The 19,946-nt window shown below is 46.5% G+C and overlaps 1 protein-coding gene across 5 annotated transcripts in view; it reads left to right on the top strand.

Annotated features, from left to right (window-relative positions):
- Positions 1–203: 203 nt before the first annotated feature.
- Positions 204–19,946, top strand: part of FGFR2 (fibroblast growth factor receptor 2) — a 79,535-nt gene continuing 59,792 nt past the window's right edge. For 3 of the 5 annotated variants that reach the window (XM_032191098.1, XM_032191095.1, XM_032191094.1), the window contains exons 1-2: positions 204–255; positions 4,417–4,673. In XM_032191098.1, coding sequence (XP_032046989.1) covers positions 4,499–4,673 — 175 coding nt within the window. In that variant the 5' untranslated portion in view covers positions 204–255; positions 4,417–4,498. Of the gene's footprint in view, positions 256–4,416; positions 4,674–19,521; positions 19,789–19,946 lie in introns of all 5 variants that reach the window. The other 2 variants (XM_032191093.1, XM_032191092.1) reach the window with 1 other exon arrangement.

Raw genomic sequence — 19,946 nt, 5'->3', positions numbered from 1 at the left:
GGGAGGAGGCTGCTGGCGCCGGGCACGGCGGGCTCGCCCCTGTGAGGCGGTAGCCGCTGCAGCCCAGCCAGGGCACGGGGCCGCCGGGCCGGCCGCTGCTTCGCCTCCCTGCCCAGCCCCGAGCCCCGCAAGGGGCTGCGGGCTGTGCGGCCGGGGCTGCCCGCACGCTGAGGAGCAGCGCCCCTGCCCCGGCCGGCGCCTCCCCTCAGCCCCCCGCCGCTCGCCGAGCCCGCCCGCGGAGCTCCGCGCCTGCAGGTAACGGGGGGGGGGGGGGGGACAAGAAAGGAGGGGACAAAACGAGGGGACGCAAAACGGGGGGACCCCGGCAGGACGGGACCCGCTGCGGGTCCCCGGTGGGGAGCGGCGGGGGGCGGGATGCGGGGCTGGGGTCCCCCGGGGCTCCGCTGCCGGCCGGGGTTTGCTCCATGCCCGCTTTTTGCCGGTTCTTTTCCCTCTTTTTTCTTTTTTTTTCTTTTTTTTTTTTTTTTCTTCCCACTTTCTGCCTTATTTCTGCTGTATTTCTCCCCTCTTTTCCGCCCGTTCCCTGCCGCTGCTGCGAAACCCCGCGGGACGCTTCGCGGCGCTGACAGCGGGACGGGGACGGGACGGGACGGGAGGAGGAGGAGGAGGTTGGGGATGAAGATGACGGTGGGGATGGGGATGGGATCGGGATGGGATGAAGCTGAGCAGCCCCCCGGAGCGGAGAGGGGCCGGCGGCAAGGAACAGCCCCGTCCCGGGGCGAGAAGCCCTGGCTGGGCTCTATCTGGCTATATGGAGAGATTTAAATGCAAAGCGGCCCGTTCAAACAGGGAGCCATTATGCGCTTGGTGTGAAACGCTATCAACATTTAAAACTTCATTGTCTCCTTTGTACCAAATCCCTGTAAATCTTCCACTGGCCTTTACTCATTTTCATCTGAAAAGCCTGTTTGGGCTGAATAGACAGCAATCAGCAGCCTCTGGATTTCTCTCTCTCTCTGGAATGTCAATTAAAATGCAGATTTTTTTTTTTTTGTTCCCCCCCCCCCCCCCATCTCTTAGTGGCAAAAGACTTGAGAAAAACAGGATAGTCCTGGAAAGCAAATGAAAGAAGTTCAAACAATGCAAAAGTACTGAAGCTGCCAGCCGGTTCTCATTAGTCCCCCAGAATTAATGTTTAATAGCTGTGATGCTCAGATTTGCTTGGAAGCTGAACCGGGATGAGGAGGCTACTCGGATATATCCGTGTGTGCATCCATATATATGCATCGATGTGTAAATAGGTGTAAATATTGAAATAAATAAGTGCTAGTTTGAGAGCTCTACCCACCTGGGTGTTTGGGGTGAAGCCACTCGGCTGCTGGGTGCTGCTTTGTGGGGTGTGAGCCCCGTTTCATTCAGCTTTTCCCATTCCCTGCTCAACAGAGAAAGATGCTGAAGAGCCGTAGAGGAGCCCTGTATTGATTTGGTTAACATACTCTACAAATTGTGCTCTCCCTGGGGAGTGATAAACATCTTATAAACAACAATGGAAGTAGATTAAAAAGAACACTGAGCATTGAATTTAATTAATGCCACTGCTGAACAAGTACTACTTGTTTGTGTGCGAGCGCGTTCAAACTGAAGTACAGCTTGGAGGAATTTGGTTGGGCTCCCAAACCCGTCTGCTTTCCCATGCTTGTCAGTTTGGCAAAGAAATTTGGGCAGGTATGTGACGAGGTGAAAATTGACTTGATGAGCGAGTGGCAAGGAGAGCCATCAATCACGGGAGGCTGACAACTCCTCCCCGAAGTGTAGGCTGAGAAGAGAGACAGAGTTCCCTTTCAAGGGGAAAAATAAACACTACGTGTGGCTTTCACTGAGTCTGAGACTCCAGGAGGGATTATGGTATTGTAGTCAGGAAGCCAGAATTGTGGAGGCCAAAAAGCATGCTGGGGCTGTGTTCCAAACACTGCCATAGAGGTACATAATTACCCGGCGCAGGAGGTCTTTCCAGGGAGTCGTCCCCCAGCAACTGTGGCGATTGAGCTATGAAAAGAATTTGGGTTCGTTTCATCTTCGCTGGACTCCGCTTGGTTTGGGAAGGGGCAGCCCTCGCACCGCGGTCGCAGTGGCGGTGGTAAAGCCTGGCGGCTCCACGGATGGGCCCCGAGCTCCCGTTTTTCCTTTGCTGCACCTTCGTGAGCCTCGGCTTTGGCTTTTCTGTCGCCCCGCGGAGGAAGAGCCCCGTCTTGCTGCTGGCAGATGCTCAGGTGCAGAAGCGGGCAGAAACCTCCAGGTGAGGAGCCGCCTTGTCAGGTGGCCTCGTGCCATAGTCCGCGGCTTGTGGCGAGGGCTGCAGCCCTGTACGTGCTTTACAGAGCATCGAGCACTGCCTAAAAATCTTCCTCCGCCGAGATGTAGGTGGAATTAATGCTGCTGGGAAAGGAGTCTGGGGTGTATGGGAGCGTTCTGGTATGTTGTCTTTTGGCGAAAATGTGAGTAAGTTTTTGCATTTGTATACGTAGCCTTTAATCAGGCTTCTCAGGATGATTTATGGAAATGAAATGAGCATCGCAGGCAGCCTGTTAATTAGGATTTATGCCCGCTTTACAGCTGGATAAACTGAGCCGCAGAGCGGGGGCTGTCAGGCAGTCAGGTGGCGGTGGCCGCGAGGGCTCGCTCGGGTCCCTCACCAAAGGCAGACCCATCGGGGCCACCTCCACACCTGCTCTGCCCTCACTTCAAGAAGTGCTCAGCGAGCTCCTCGTGAGTGTCTGTGCAGTGGTTTGGTGGTGGTGGTGTTGGAGATGTGGTGGGTGCTAGCTCATGGCCACGCTCTGCTTCAGCCCCTGCCGCAGGGACAGAGCGTGGGGCTGAGGGGGACAAGCTTGCCCCAAAGTGTCGGGGGTTCCCCTGGGGCACTGTGTGTGAGCTGTTTCCTCAGCTGTTTATATCCTCTAAAACCCCTTCCCGCTGACCCCAGGAGTTCTGTAGGTTTCTGCATACCCCAGGTACAAGACACCTCCACAGCACGTCTGCCCGTAGCCCTGGGGACAGGGGTCGGGTGTTCCAGCTCTCAGCTGAAGGTTAAGGAAATCCAAATAAACCCCTTAAAGGCTGGCTCAGCAAAAAGGGAACATTTGTCCACATTTCTGAGTACTGGATGCTGAGGACCCGCAGCACATCCAAATGACAGGCTCCTTACTTTTTGTTTTTCCTTTTGAAAGGGTGAGGGCAGAAGGGAGAAGAGAGGTTTTACGTTGGTCTTTCCCTCGAGACCAGCGCTCTCTGAGCCTCAGTTGGGTTTCATTACGTCTCAGGTGAATCACTGGCCAGATCAGAAGGACTGCTGCAGTCCCTTGACGTACCCATTTCGTGAGGGGTACCATCTTTTATTCCTGGGGAGGAGAACAAGGTGTGCTTGTCTGGGTGAGCTGCTCGGTCACCCTCTGAGGATGCTCTTCTCTTCTCACCGCCCGCCCAGCTCCTTGCTGTGGTGCCAGCAGGTCCCCTGAAGCTGCTTTGGCACTGTTCCTCTTCTCTCTTCCTGTGGCAGCAATGCCGAGCAGTCACCTCCATCTATTTAAATTAGTTTCATGGGGAATTAATTAAACTTTTTGCCCCCCAACTGAAAAGCATTTATTAAAAAGCATCTCTGAGCGAGAGGGAACAGCAACCTGTGTGAGCAGGCTGGGCAGTTCAGCATGTGTGAACGGAAAACGGTGCTGGGGAGGTCTCCTGTGCAACCCATACCCAACATTTAATGGATTTTAATTGCTAGTTAAACCAGTTAACCAATCTTAACCAGTGCCTCTGCAAGGACTGGACCCTTTTACCTGTGTGGGGCTCTCAGATGTCGCAAGGACACTGAGCTGAGGTAGGAGAAGGTGCATCCCTAGGAGAGCTGGAACTGCTGAGGCACAATGAAGCTTTATGGATTATCAGAGCCTAAGGAGTATTTTTTTCAGCCGTTTTATAGCGGAAAATTACTGAATTAGTGAAAATTCAGCTGGCTGCAGAACTGCCTAGGTAAAGGAATGAAAAACAAGGCAAACTTACATAAACCTTCAAACAATAACACGAACATAATTTGTATAATTGTGGTAATTTTGTAGCATTACAGGTTATGTGCCTGCACATGTGTGTGCCTTTATTTTTTTTTGTAAACTGTATATCTTTCTGTCAGTAAAATAGCTCTCTAAATATGTGCTGAGAAGTGATTTTGTGAAAACAAGGAGGACTTGGTTACGCCTCAGGTGATGATGGAAACTGCTAACAGAAAATGAAAAGTCACTCACTTTTCACATATTCTCAAAGCTGGAAAACTATTTTTCCCATCCTCCTCCTCCTCCCCCTCTCACCTCAGCTCTTTTTAGGGCTTTGTAAGGTTTTTTTTTTTTTTGGTTTGCATTTAGGATGGTTGCACTGACCGTGTTAAATCTCTCCTCCCTGCAGCAGCAGCCGCCGCTCCTGGTGAGGAGGCACTGCCCTGGCCGAAGGCACCGCGTCCTGTCCATGCTTCTGTAGAAGTGCTCAGATGGGATTAAAGTCCACATGGAGATATGGAAATGGACCAGGAATTTACTCTAAAAAGATGGTCGGCTGGGATTCGGGTTGCCTTATATGCCTGGTGGTGGTCACCATGGCTGGAATTTCCCTGGCTCGACCGTCATTTAACTTAGTTGTCGAAGACGCCACTTTGGAACCCGAAGGTAAATCACTCTAGAGTGCTTATTTCTGCAAAAGAAGTTATTTCGAAATGCCTCAACATCTGAAATTAAAGTCAACACCTTTCTATGCTTTGGTAAATACCAGGCAAGTAACAGACGAGTCCTCAACAGTTACGTTTTCCAACTTCTCCTATTCACGCGCGGGCTATGTTCATGCAAGCATGTGTTTATTTAATCTTGTGCAAGCAAGTGGTGTCAGTGATTTCACTTGGGACTGTCATCACGTTGTATAATCAAAGTGTACAGATGAAAGTTTTCAGGAATGGGTCTTTAAGGAAACCGGTCTGTTGCACTTGTATACCTGTAGCATATTGCTCAGGCAAGGACGCGGCTGGATGTCTTTGTGATTTGAGCTACCTGGAAGGTTAAGAGAGGGGAAAAAAAAAATCACAGTTGCTTTTAATCATGTGCCGTGGTTGTTTAATTTTGCAGGGCACTCTGCAAAAGCAGGTGTCATGGCTTTATTGTTTGTAGCTGGTTGCTACAGGTTTTCCTAGTGTTGTCAATATCCAAGAACAACTGGCACGCTGTCTGGTTTGCAAGCTCTGGAAGTGCAGACGTGGAGATCCGAACGGCAAGGATAGCAGCTAATTACTGTGAAAGCGAAAACTTGTTGAAATCTTTGCTTTAAAAGAGATGTTTTGATAAAATCTCCTATTTTGAGCCTGCACCTGTTGGTACGTTCCTGTAGGTATATCCCTTTCTCAGACTTTCCAAGTTGTTTTTCTTCTCAGAGCTAAGGAAGGGCTGCTATTTTCATTGTCTTATTGTATTTAAGATTGATTTTACTATGCTATGGGGGATCTTTTCTGCTCTCTGAACACCTTGGGGGAAAGCGAGGCTTCCTTCATGAGGTTTTTATCCCTCATTGGAAGAGTGCTTACATTTCTAATAACTCAACTGTCAAAACAATGCAATTGTCCATAAAACATTTTTCATCAGGCGAGCGTTCTGGAGAGAGTTTGGCCTTTACATGTTCTGCTACTCATGTCCAGGGATACAGCTTTGTTTTTATTTAATCCATTTTCATGCAAAACGTATTTGTTTCTATCCACTGCCTCTAAAAATAGACGTCACCAGCTAACGCATTTTTAGAATCCGTTCCAAGTACATTTTTATTGATGGCAGGGGAAGAATTATGTAGAGACGATGAGCCCTCCTCCCTAGCAAGCATTCCTGAAAAAATTAACACAGTATAGCAATATTGTCATCTGTCATGGACAGAGATTGTTGATAGCGAGGCTTTTTTGTTTCTTCCCCTCCCCTTCTGAGGGTAACTTGAGAATTAAAGAAAAAAAAAAAGCCCAACTCTCATCACCACTTACCGTATGATTTGTTAATTGCACATCTGGTGCCTTTTTGGCTTTTCAGAGGGATGACAAAATCAGGAATAATTCTGGTTTCAGATTAGCTGCTTGTAGTGAGGTCCTCTCGTTTTAGGGTTAAATCAGAAAGAATGTGATTGCATGATTGGTGCAGTATTTTGCAGGGAGAAGAGTAACATTTTTGACTTATGCCTGATAACTTTTCAGGGAAAGAATAGCTCTATTATTTTAAAAAGCACACTTTAAAAATACGCTTCTTCCACAATGAATATCCAGTGGGTGGGAATCTGGGTTTTATCAAAGTGTAAATTGCTAAAAACTATTTAAAACTTCTTCCCTGGGTAGGAATGTTAACTTACATGAGATAATTTTAGATGTGAGAACCTGAATCATTACCAGAAAGGGGAAAAAAAGCTTCTAAGTTAATGGTATAATAAGAGCTTTTATGCTGCAGAATACAGTGAATTGTGTAGGACTTATATCTGAGATTTGGGAAATAAAACCTCCTTTATGTACTTCGTTAGACCCCTTAAAAAAAAAAATAATCACCTTCTCTGGGTTCCATCACTGCCACCCACAAGCTCTCTGAGCTGAAAAGAAAACCCCCAAAAAACTTTAAAAATCTCTTCAAAGACAAAGCTGCTTTATTATTATTATTATTTTTAGTTTAGTAAATGCCAAACATTTTGGTCAGAGCTAATTTGAGGGGGGTCAGGTGCTCCAATAATGTGTGCTTTCGGTGGGGCTGCTGACGGTGCAGTCATTAGAGCAGTGACATTTCGGACCAGCTGAGAAGGTCGCCAGGGCTGTGACCTTTTGTGACATATGTTGATCTGTTCCTTCATGGGCATGCCCTGAATTTTGTCTTTTTTTGGTGTTAAGTGCTTTTATTGTTGCTATTTATTGTCTTAGTGAGTCAGAATATTCAAGAAGCCGTATGCACCATTAACAGGAATTGAGAGCGTGGCTTTTTGTTCTGCTGCCTGCAATAAATAACCTCGGGTTAAAATACGCTGTCGGCTCTTAGCTAAACACAACTTTAGGGATATTTGCAACCATTTCCTTGAGTATCAGGCTACGTACCTATGTTAGCACAAGCAGTAACTATATGTTGGGGTAACCGGCTGCGTGGCTGGGTGCACACATGTGTACACAGATAGATAGATACCCCAAAAGATAGATCCTGCTGTCTTTGGTTACCCACAGTGTATCTGATCCCTTTGGGAGCACGCTTCCCTAAGGTGCTGTCATAAATTGCTGGATGCGTTGGGCGCCGGGACTGTGACCATTAGCTGTTACTACTCTGGTACCTATAAAAATATTTACCCTGAAGATGGTATCGTGAGCCGTTGTAAATGATAATGTCAATATTGCTATCGCGGACACGCGCTGAATCTGTTTGTTAGTGGTTGTGGTGCTTTCTTTTCTCATGCAGCGATAGGAAAACCCAAGGCTGGTGGGCAGCCAGAGCAGAAACAGGGCCTGCAGGAGCTGGTTTGGGGACTGTCAGCTATCAAATTCTGTCTCGCATCAAGTGTTTACAGCACTGGTTTTTTATCCCAGGGAGCATAAAGACTTTCTGCTTTTAAATATTTAGAAATAAGTCTACCCCGGCGTGTATAAAGGAGCCATTCTCTTTCTGTGTACCCAGCCCGCGAAGGCCTTTGACAGCCAACGTTTCACAAGGGCTTTGACCGCACACATAGGTTGAAGGGTTACTTTGTGAACTGAATAATTAGTTTAGACATATATTTGATAAATAGCAAGCTCTCCCTTGACCTTCCCTTGCCCAGGCTGTGTGTTATCGTTCTGCTGGGCAGCTAATTTAGTCTCTTCCCCCATCCAGTGCCTTGACGCTGTCCTTGGAGCACCCGCTCGGAGCCCTCGCCTTGTGCAATAACAATGTGTTTCAGTTCTTTTAATTTAGGTCAAATTTCAAAGGACTCATTTAAGCTTTCCACAAGGGACAGCCTAATTCCGCGTCCTGTGAAAAAACACGGTAGTTTGAAGTGGCCTTAAATGCGTGTTTGGGAGGCTCCTAGGAGCTGCAGCGAGTGAGACCTTCCGTAATGAGTGGTGTGGCGTGCTTATGCTGGGCTCCAAAGCGAGTAATGCTCTGTCACCCAAGCTTTACCTCCGTTTGTGGACACGGAACAACATACAAACACGTTCAGTGCCATACCCAGAGCAGTGCACACGTCTTCATTAAAAAAAAAAAAAAGTTGCTTTATCCACAGGAGAGTGCTCAAAGGCTAATGTCTCACGTGGTCCCAGCACAGGCTGGTCGGAGATGCTTCGTTAACCATCATGAGCCACCTGGATGAGGCTGTGGGGTCTTGCGAGGTGTTTCTCAGGCTCCCAGGGACCCTGCAGGGCTACAGCAGGTGTGCCCACCCCAGGTCCTCTCCCTGCCCCTGCCATGAGGTCGCAGAGCTGGGAGGAACCAGGGTGCTTTCTCCACTTTGGTAGGGCAAATAAAGCGAAAAATCCACCCAAGATTCTTGTGCAATGTTACTTTTTTTTTTTTTTTTTAAAGAGCAGTGGCTTTGATATCTGCCCGAGTTATGAGTAACAACTCAAACTGATTAGTTAAATCAGAGGGTGTTTTTTTTCCTCCTTTTGTAAGGAAGGGCAATTATCACAGCCCATTACGGAGGAATGTGACACCCGCACAGATTCGGGTTGGATGCCCTCCACAGCTTACATCTCACTAAGTTATTTGGCCCAGTGCGGGAACTGCTAGCTGAGATCGTGGGGAACTGGACAAGCAGCCAGATTAAATCGGTCCAATCCACCATCCTTCAGCAGCTCCACGGGCTGGAGACTAATGAGGCGTGGGTAGGGTTGTTATTTACCAGTGGTGTTGGTGCAAGCTCATGATGTGTCAGCATGGTAACAGTTTGGTAAACTAGCACAAATAACTGGACATTTCAGGCCTATCTGCCATGTTTTAAAATCACAGCTTTTTCTTTTTCTGGGGACAGGGCAGCAGGGGGTAGCTAAGGCTGAAGAACTGGGTTCCTTGAGTGATTTTTGGAGCCTGAAGATTTTCAAACCTGCTGAGTTTTTACCTCTTTTATTTTTATTTTATTTTTTATTTAAACACAGGTATTGATAAAACCCCTAACCAGTGACTGACCCAATGGCAGCATGGTTTTCTAATTTAGTAATAACTCTTCCTTGGCAGAGAGCACGTGGTGAATTTCAGGCTGTAGTAACTTTTTACAGGCAAGTTGCAAGCCTTCGAAAGCAGAATTAGCCATGAAAATGCTGACAACTCCAGTTATGCAAGGTTGTGTATGCATGCGATGATGGACTGTTTGGTGTTGTAATAACAACCATGGTGTAGCTCTTAATGAGTGTGTCTCTGTATCCAGCTTCAGTAGAAATGCTCACTTGCCTTTCAGGAATTAAATTCAAAGACGAGCATTTTCTTAGAGTAACTATCAAGTTCAGGTAGAGATGGAAACGTGAGAGAACTAATTAACTACCCTTAGCTGTCAGCTTTTAAACTGTTAAATGTTTTGTGAGACCTCAAGATTGAAGCTTTGCAGTGAAAACAGACTTCTTGGAAGCAGCACTCTGCAGCAGCATAAATCTGGATTTTCAAAGAGCCATCTCCCACTTAGGCAAGTTTTGTCTTGTCTCCTTGCGGTGGTGCACCTGGTTTAACCAGAAGAGAACACTTACATCCTTATATCGGTGGAGTTAAGTGCAAAATCTCTGCGGAAAAGACAGCAGGAACCCAAAGCACGTCTGAAATGATGAAGGGGGCTGCGCCAACATGAATGAGGGCCTGGATCCCTGGTTATTGGTGTTGGCTGTGCTGTGCTGCTGGCTGGGGTCAGGCGTGAGCAGTTCTGGTGCAGGTGGTCACAGTACCCTAACGTGTGCTTGTGATGGCAGTGGGGAGCCAGATAGTGCTCGACCTGGCACGGAGCCTGCGGGGTAAAATTATCCTTACGGCAATTTGGGATGCGATCTGAACAGGCTGGAGGTGAGGTTCAGCACACACTGTGCCCCTTGACTGTGGCTTTTTCTTTTAAATTTGTCACCGTGTACCCGAGAATCAGAGCTACCTTTGAGCAGAGCTGGCTTTTAAGCTGATTTCCAGTGAAGTTGGAGCGACTTTGAATAGAGGCACATCCTAAAATGAGAGCAGATCTGAGGCTCCTGTTATGATGAGGAGGGGTGCACGGGGAGCTGCTGTGGGAGCGGGGCTGGGGGTGCAGGCACGGGGCACTGGGGGCTGCGCCTCTGACGAGTGCCAGCTGCTGGGTGAGATGCTCGGTAAAAGGACCAGGAGTAAATATTTATGTAGATATATATATTTTTAAAACTTCTAAAAACAGGCTATAAATCACTTACTGATTAACATACATCTGCGGTGTGTCCCATCCCATCTCTTAAGTATCTGTTTTGGTAAGAAGAAACCCTTTTATTCGGGAGTATTTGAGCTTTGGTTTTCCTGGTTCTGCTTCAGAGCCTCGGAGCAGTCAGCAGCTGGTACGGAGCCGTGCCCCATGGACTTCACTTTCTGCTGGCTCAGGTCCTTTTGCTGCTCGTCTCCTCACAAATGACAATATCCGTATCAGAGAGAGGGACAGGAGGGCAAGCTCAGCGCCGGCTGAATTCTACCGTGTGGCTTCCTTCAGCTGTCATGCTATTTTTATTTTAATTGTATTCTTAAAATCACTGTAGTGCAAGCATATTTGGTGAACCTCAGAGAAGCTGAGGAGCTCATAGATGTGACCTACTTTAATTCCCTGCCTCGCGTGTTGTTGCAAGTTCTGTGTAATTATTGCTTTTCCTCCCCCGCAAAAGAACTGGCTCATCGGTTTGGGACATCGACCGATTTTCAGCCTTCTCGCAAACCCACGTGGACCAAGAGGAGGGGAAAATCCATTTGTACGAGGGAAATAGCTTTCATTTAGGAGGGTTTGCTAGGATGGGCACTGCGACGCGCTGGGCGACTGGAGAGGAGGAAAGGGAGGATGAGATGGCAGGAGAAAATCCGGATTTTTTTGTTCTTTTTATTTCCCCTCCTAGCTTTTCATGAGTTTGTTTGGAAGAGAGTTTTGTGACATAGTAGACGTAGTAGTTATCACCTCAGGCTTTCTCCCGGGGGGCTCGTCCACGTTGTGGCCAAGTTGGGCTGGAATTTGGAGCCGGAGCCAGGCGTTCTCATGCAGTCTGTGCTGACCAGGACAAGTCCGTAGGAGGTTAAATCATGGTTGGCTGGAAGAGAACTTGGTCCGAGCACCGTGCTGCGACTTAGTTCTTGCACATAACGGAAAGATGTGGTGCAGAAAAACTGCTTAAGGTTCATTATATTCTTTGGGATGGCCCGGAGAGGTGCGTGGTGAGCAGCTGGCGCTGCATGGGACCGGCTTTGCCAGTTTGCGCAGAGCCCTGTGCAGTGTCTCTGTGTTGCAATGTTTAATTCGTTTCAAGGAAAGTAACATTTATAATTCTGAGCGTTGCTTTAGGCCACACAGCCATTTTAAAAAATAATAATTAAAAAAAAAAAAAGTTTAATTTTGAGCAATTCTCGAGCTCGGTTGTGTTAAGTGTTGTTTAATCATGCAAAACAATCACGCTTAGGTATTAGTGTGAAAGTATCCAGATTTAGCTGATACTGTTTACTCGCAGGGGAGCACAGGTGTTTCAGATGTGCAGGACTGAGCGTGGAGGCTTCGTAATAAATCTGCAGCATGCCGCTGCTCGCTAATAGCCCTTCTCCTAACAATTCAGAAAGAGCCGAACCATCTTCCATTAGCGTGGCAGAGCGCCCAGGAGTGACTGCTGCAACAACGAGCGGCCGAGGTGCCTGCAAGTTAAAAATAACCCTTGTCACCTAAATGGCTGCGGCCACCTGGAAGCGCACATCACCAGCCTGCCTTTCACTTCGGGGCTTGTTTGGCTTCTCCTCCGAGCTGCCAGGGACCCCCGAGCTGCTTTGGGATGCCTTTTGACTAAATACTGCTTTCAGTTCAAAGGGAGCCTGGTATGCCTTGAAGCTTGGTCATTTTGAAGTGTTTGGAGAACATCCTACGGTTTATACGTGATGAGGAGAGGACTTATACAAGCGCTGAGGGGATGTTTTGGGGATATTGTTTCCAGTGGCTCTTTTTCCAAATCTCACTTTAGGAAGCGGGGGAAGATGGATTTCAGAGGCAGAGGGGGGAATAAGCAAGATGAGACTTCCAGACAAGCTGCTAAAATTAAGAGGATTTGTATAGTCAAGTAAAAATGGGACCGCGTACAAAAGAAACAACTGCTGACTTGCTTATAGGGAATCTGGATGGATGTTCTCTGCATCCAGAACTAGCACTTGAACATGAAATTGTGCAATTTTTAACCTCTCAGTTGTAATTTATTCCTTTTGCATGTTGAGTAGTAATAGTCCCAAGCACAGCCTTTGGCAAACCTGGAAAAGAAAAAAGTGTTGTGTTTTTCTGTTTGGATTTGTGCTTTGTTCTGTCATGTTTTTATGTTGTTCTTGAAATGCAAATAAGGGACCTGGAAAAAAAAGCTATACTTTGGAACAGATGCAAGAAAATATGGAAAATAGTAAACCCTGTGCAGCTAAACATACATGTTCATACCTTTCCCAAGGCTTCCTATCCTATACAGAGCCTTTCCCAGCAGACTCTAATACTAAGCTGGACAGTGGAGTTGGTTAAATTGATCTGCTACTTGGGTATATGCAGAACATGGGCAGGATGATTTGATATTCTGCTGTTGCTGAAAGTAAAAACAGTGAGGAAATGATCCCAGTCTCTTCTTAGAATCTACCTTTAAGATATAGAAGTGTTTTTTTTTTTTTTTTTTTTTTTTTTTTTTCCTTAGCTCTTCATTTGAATTTCTGGCAAAAAAAAAAAGTGATACATTTCCCCCTTGTATTGTATAATAGATTACATGAAGAATCTTCTGTAATGAGTCTGAAGATTAGTTAATTATTTTTGAGATTGTGTTACATGTGTTAGGTTTATAGTGTACTCCCCAGTACAGTTACTTAGCACAGGGGCCAGCACTCTGTTGCTTTGTGCAGCTAATGGAGTTTCTGACTTGAACAGAAATTGCAAAGATTTCATGTTTGGAACCAAAGGTTCAAGTCCTGAAGATGGCCCCTGGCTTCTCACTGTACCAGTGATGTATTAGATGCAGTGCAATGATTTTAGGGTTTTTGGTGTGGCAACTCCCACTTGGGGGTGGTTTCCCCCTCCCTGTTACAAAGCCTTTACGCAGAAGATGTACTGATGCTACCCTGCTTCTTGCTTTGTCCCGTATCTGGAGACAAGTCCTACGGTGTCTATTGTGTAAAAAAAGTCTTCATCCTGTAAGGAGCAGACCGTGAAGAATGGGGACAAACAGGAAGAAATCGCAGGGCAGTTCCCAGCAGCAGGAGGTGGCCGTGCTGGTCTCTCTGCTGTTTACTTTGAACTTGGCATGCTCCGAGTCTTCCCTGGCTTGGCTTCCACAAGCATAAAGCACACAGCCAAGCCCATGAGCATGTGATAGTTGGCATTTTTGACGTGTGTTGCGTGGCTGTGCAGCCGTAACTCAAGGATCACAGCTATAAAGACAGGTAGGAGCAAGCAGGCAACAAGCCGTAGGAATTTTAATCTCTGCATGAAGCCTAGACATGTACAATTTTTATTTTATTTTTTTTTTGCTTTTGAGAAGGAGCCTACTTTCTGTAAACATGGAAATGGGGTGTGAGACATCAACCCAGCTGCTCTGCAGCCATCGGTACTGTGCTGTAATGCCTCGTGGACCTGGTGCCACATCAGCCAACACACCGAGAGAGTGGGGCCTGCCCCAGGGCACCGCCTGCGGCCCGTTTTTGCTTCCACTGCTTTGTTCTGATGTAGGCCCACCAGGGGTGGTTACCTAGAGGAGCCACAGTTCTGTAATTGTTGACCTGCTAAAGGGCATGACACACAGCAGATAGATGTAAGCACGTGGGGGTAACTCCTGTCTGTGCATCTGCAGAGCTTCTCTCATGACCGGGGGATCCGCAAGGGACGGAACTCCTCGTTGCTCACCAGAATTATTTATTTTTCTAAGTCTTCAAAGCTTTGGAAAACACGTTAGTGTGGTGTAATGTTTTCCCTCACCAGTGATGACATTGGCAAGTGTTTCAATTGGAGGAGATTCTTTTTTTTTTTTTAATGGTCTTAGTATATGTAACACTAGATAGGAGTTGACATGATGCTGTAGGCCTGGAGCAGGTCAGGGTAGCTGGAAGCTCTACACTTGCTAGAGTACCACGCATATGTGATGTGGCAATGCTTGCTTCAGGTTGCAAATTTTCACTTCCAGGGCTAAAGGATTCCTCCTGCTTCTCAGATCTCCCCTGTCTGTCTCCTGGTTTCATCTTTGTGCAGCCATCAGAGGACTCGGTCCTTATAGAGCGAGGGTAATAGGGTTAAAGAAGATGCCAGGAAAAAATACCTCAGTTTATTTTGGAGAGTCTGCTGCTTAACATTTTGTGGAAGTCACTGTGTTTTCAAATAGAGCAAGCTGGGAACTTGTTTTAGAGAAAGGTCTGAAGACTTAGACCCCACCACCTGTGGCTGTCACAAGTACCTCCTGCTTGTTGGTGCCGTGTGTTTGGTGAAGGTTTTTTGCAAGGCCTGGATCGTTTTCGTCAGGCATAAAATTAACATTTGTAAGCATCAGAGGGGGAATGGTTCCCACTCTTTGGAGCGTTGTTCATAATGACAAGGGATTTTTGTGCTTTAAAACTATGGAAGGAACTTGAGTAACTTTGAAAGGAAAGTACTTTATCAGAGCACAGAGGCTTCCTGATTGTGCCTGGCCGAGGCAGAGCTGGGCATAGCTGGCAGCTAGCTGACGGAAACGCCACACAAATGAGACAGCAGGAATCCAGTGACTTTGGAGGAACAGATGGATGAATTGCAAACACTATTTTGTCCCCTTTTGTGTAAGGAGACGTGCTCAGCCTTTGTGACTTCAGTTTGCTGCTAGCTAACAAGAGATAGTCACAGCAGCCAGGAATGACTCTTTGCAGTTTTGAACCAGTGGATTTTGCCTTTGTAGGTTGAGTTTACCATCTATCATCCTACCAGAAGACACGAATCTACTGTTCATATTAGGCTGCCGATTTAATGATGGCGAAGCTTGTACCACAGATGAGAAAGTTGCTAACCAGATCAACACCTGAGCTTCCTTGTCCTCTCTTGGGGAGAGTGTGGTTTGGGGCCTGTGGCTGTTCTCCTAGTTCAACATCCCATTCTGTGATGCTCATCCAGCATGGTCTTGCTGGATCTTCCTCAATTCCAGGACAAACCGGTACAGGAGAAGGGGTAGGAGAAGCAGCAGGAGTGGTTGGCAGCCTGGCATCCCCCATGGGGACATTCAGTTGTGCAATGAACCTCTTGGATTCCTGACAGGTCAGGTTTGTTGACCCTTCTGGGCATGCTGTAGTGAGCGTTTAGTTATTTACTAAAGCCTTTTGAAGTGAAAGTGGCTTGATGGGGTCTGAGGCTTTTGTGTTATGGAGAGTTGTGTGAGAATCTTTGCTGGGGTTAGCTATTAGCTGATTGTTTAATTATTTGGCTCTGTAACTAAGTAACTAAATGCCTTGAGCCTTGAGATAAGTAGCTCTTTGTTAACATTTTAATAAATGGAAACAAATAATAATAATTTAAAACCTAAGGAAGTATAAATCTCTCGTTTCAGTGACCAGTTGTGAATAGAGTCGTGATTTGGAGTATAACTGTGAACCTCATAATAACATGAAATACAGCTTTCAGAATGTCCCAGTCCCTTATTGTGGTCATGGCTTTTATACAAATAATATTTACTCCGTTTGATGGCTGGATGGCATAAACCATTCTGCGAGACCGTATGACCAGGCAAAGAAAAAGTTCGTCTGCTTATTTAACAGTGGCTTGGGTTTCCATGGGGTGTTGTTTGATAGCTCCACCTCTAAAGTTTAAATATGCTCACATTGTGTGCAGCACTATTGCAAACAAGGATGTAGCTGAGAGTAAACAGCAGCAGAAGCAAGGTTCCCTCCTCCAGTGTTTAAGAACATCAACAGAAATTTTACACATGCCTTTGTTGTTTGATTGTTTTCGTAGGGTGATAGGCAGGTGTTATTCGCAGGAGTTAAAGCACCTTGGTGGTAGGAACTAATGCCACAATTATAGGATTTGCAGGAGCCCCTTTGAGGAATTGTGCCCTGCTGTCCTGGGGCTGTGGGGAGCCCAACGTGTTGGATGATGGCTTAAGGTTTACGGTGATGGCTCAGGGATGGCTTTAGGCAGGAGGAGCATGAAAGTGGTGCTGGGTTGTCAGGCCTTGCTTGGCCTCTGCTGGGCCATCTCCTTCTGCTCCTCAGACATAGCTGGTTGTTTGCACTTAGGATCCTACAGTTTGGGAAGACTTCAGGGGATGCTTCTGCAAATGCCAGAGGATGGGTACAAGTGCAGGCTGAGCTTCTTGGTTATGCTCAGAAGATGTGGAAATGGGGGAATAATCCTCATGTAAGCCTCAGGGGCAGCACTGCTGGGATTATATAGGTGCAAGTGAGGCAGGACTTGACCCTAAATCCCAGACCAGTGTGCAAATGCTTGTGAACGGGTGCAGGGTCCTGTGGGGAGCTGCCTTGCAGGGTTAGGCATTTATGTGCTGCAGGGAATTTGTGAACAGTTTCAACTCGTTGGTTTGCTTTGTGAAGCTATTGGACGGGCTAATGCCTCCGAATCCCACCTGTTCTCTGTTTGCATTTGGGCACCATTTCAAACCCGCACTGGAAAAGTTTATAGGCAAACATTATAAAAAGTGACAGTCTTAAGTGCTACTACATTCGAGTTTGGCAACACAAATGCTCACCTGAAAGAGCTCACTATTTCCAAACATGACTTCATTATTTCATGACAACACTTAGCGCTGGATCTTCCCTGATCCTCCAAAGAGAAAGAAATGCAGGAGGATAATGTTTACCAAACTCTAATACCCGCTTGACTTTTTAATTTTTTTTTTTTTTTTTGGTTTGCAAGTAATTTTCCTTTTAAAGCTGCATTTGAGTTTGGATTTGGATTTGTGTTGAAAGAGTAAACCTGGGGTTAGTAATTTAAAAAGAGATGAAGTCAAGTGTGGTAGGTACAAAATAGTTTTCCTTGTGATTGTATGGGAAGAAGGGCAGACTGCACAGGAGGCCGCTGCAACCCATGTGAGCACCCTACAAGTGTCCTGGGGCTGCTCAGCAAAGCCTTTAAAGCACCTGAAGGAGGGCTGAGCTATCTTCACCCATGGTGGCTTTTAAAAAGTTTAAACAAAGACATTTTAAAAGACTCCTGTACATTGTTGGCACAGTGTAAACTCTGTAAAAGAAATGTACTTTGCAGGCAGAGTGCTTGCAAAGAAGTCTTATAAACTTCTGAGTAAATTAGCAAGCTGGTTTCAGCTCCTTTGTTTTTTTTTTAACTTTAATCTGACAGTGGAATATGAATTAAAAATATTCTCCAGCATACTCCTTACTGATATGAAATATATGTAGCAATGGGCCGTGCTCCTGCTGGAAATGAGATTTGGACCAGCACAGCGTGGTTCTCGGTAAAACACCTGCACCACAGATCCGTGGATTCCTGACTGCATCGGCGAGGCTCAATGAGTTTGTAAAATGTGTAAAGCTGTGTTGTAGCTTGTCCTGGGCTTCGAGATGGAATTTTGCACTCCAGAAAACGTAGAGATCCAGTTATAAAACCTGAATCTGAGAAGCATTACAGTTTCCACCAATGGTCCTGCTCAGGTTTTGCTTAAAGGACTCTCCTGGCCATCGTCTGAGTGCGATGTGTTCCAGGTCTGTCTGACAAAACTCGCCGTAGGGAAGGAGGCTTGAGAAGCTTTGCTGGCTTTGTAGGGACACATCCCTGGATCTGTTCTCTCTTTGCTTCAGGGAAGCTACCTCTGAGCTCCCTGAAATTATGTGATTCCCAAATGAGTGGGAGGAGAAATTGGGCTCCCTGGTTTCAAGTGCAGCGAACTTCAAGATCAGCAAAATATTTAAGTGCCCAAGTGTCCCATTTGGTGGCTGCTGCTTGTTTGGACAACTTCAGCATGACCAAACTCTCACCTAAAGGCTACCCCAGACATGATATTTGTTTCAGTCTTCTGTTGGAGGTGTGATGCAAGGAACAAGCACGCTGAGGAGGGACGTGGCTTTCTGGGTTCGGTATTCTTAGAAGCAAGGGTGGGCACCAAGGAGTTGCCTATTTTAGTGTTCCCTCAGACTCTGGGCAACATACAGAAAGCAGTGTGTTTTATTTTTGTGTGCACACACGGCTGCACAGCTGGTGTCTGTGGCAGGATTTGTGTGGGGGTGAGAGCTGGGCAGCAGCTGGCTGGGTGATGTGACCCTCCCCAGGAGCAAACAAAGTGTGTTCCTGCTTCTCTCCTCTATTTACTTTTCATGCCAGCCTTGGAAGGAGGATATTGGGAGAGGGCTGTTGCGGTTTTGAGGAGAAACCAGTGAAAAAAACAGTCCTTATGTGTGGCACAGCCTGGCTGCTTCATGGGGGTGGCTTGGGGGAGTCCCTCCACCCCATACCAAGCCATCCCACTGCCCTATGGGGATGATGAAGCTGTGGTAACTACAGGCAGATGTCATTTTCCAAGGATTTTTTTTTTTTTTTTTCTGGAAAAAGACTGTGGTTTGACATCCTTCCTGACACTTGGCTACAAAGGGGACCTGATGGATGAGCCGTTTCATTCTGAATGTCTGGTACACAATGCCTCTGAAAGCTTCATTTGTGTTCCTGGGCGTCTGCTGTGCCTGCTCAGGAGAGGCTGTGAAATAAGAAAAGAGGGAAAAAATAAAGGAAAAAATTACTGTCGCTTGGAGCAGAGTTGGCAGTGCAGAAGGCAAGTGTAGAGGCTTTGGAAAAGGTGCAGGGAGAAAAATAAAGGACATCGTATATGCTGTGTATAGGACCTCACGTTTACGGGCTCAGTGAGGCCTTGTGTTTTTTTTGGCTACTCTTTTCTTCTAAAACAGCTCTTTCCAAGTTTAAGAAAACCCTATATCTACAGTCAGATGAGGGAGGATAAATACTGAATTTCAGACACAAACGCTGTGATATAGAACTGAATTTGCTTATTGAACTCTTCCTGCCTCCTCCAAGCTCCTGTGGAGCCCTCAGGCCCAGCAGCTCTCGTCTCTCTGGGGCTGGCTCGCTGTGGCTGGCAGGAAGAGTTGTGACTTTGTGTGGCATTTGGGACAAGGGACACTACCAGACACCGTTCAAAGGAGAATGAGCTTTCTGTGTGGTTAACCTTTTGAAAATAAAGCCTACCTCTACCTGCATGCGGTTCAGTTTTACAAGACAGATGCCTGGGCTAATCTGGATGAAACTTTATTTAACGTAACTTGATTGCTGTGGATAAAAAGGGTCGTCACTGACTTGTGTTGGAAATTCTCTCCTTTCCCTCTTTCTTCTTTTTTTCCTCCTTTCCTTCCACCTTCGCAGAGCCGCCAACCAAATACCAAATCTCTCAGCCAGATGTACACTCAGCACTTCCAGGAGAACCACTTGAGTTGCGCTGTCAATTGAAAGACGCCGTCATGATCAGTTGGACTAAGGATGGGGTCCCTTTGGGGCCTGACAATAGGACAGTGATTATTGGGGAGTACTTACAAATTAAGGATGCTTCACCCAGAGATTCGGGCCTCTATGCTTGCACTGCTGTTAGGACCCTAGACAGTGATACTCTGTACTTCATTGTAAATGTTACAGGTGAGTGAGCTAAACGTAGGTTTTGCATGTAGAAGCTGTAAAATGTGATGTAAAGACACGTTGTGATATAACTTGAAACAAACTCAGCTAAACCCAATGTGCCCAGCTGGATCTGTAGTTGTGGTATTTTGGGTATTTTCCCCTTTGTCCTGATTCTG

Source organism: Aythya fuligula, chromosome 7, assembly GCF_009819795.1.
Source record: "Aythya fuligula isolate bAytFul2 chromosome 7, bAytFul2.pri, whole genome shotgun sequence".
In the NCBI taxonomy this organism is placed as follows: domain Eukaryota; kingdom Metazoa; phylum Chordata; class Aves; order Anseriformes; family Anatidae; genus Aythya; species Aythya fuligula.
This window is presented reverse-complemented; position numbering and strand designations above follow the sequence as displayed.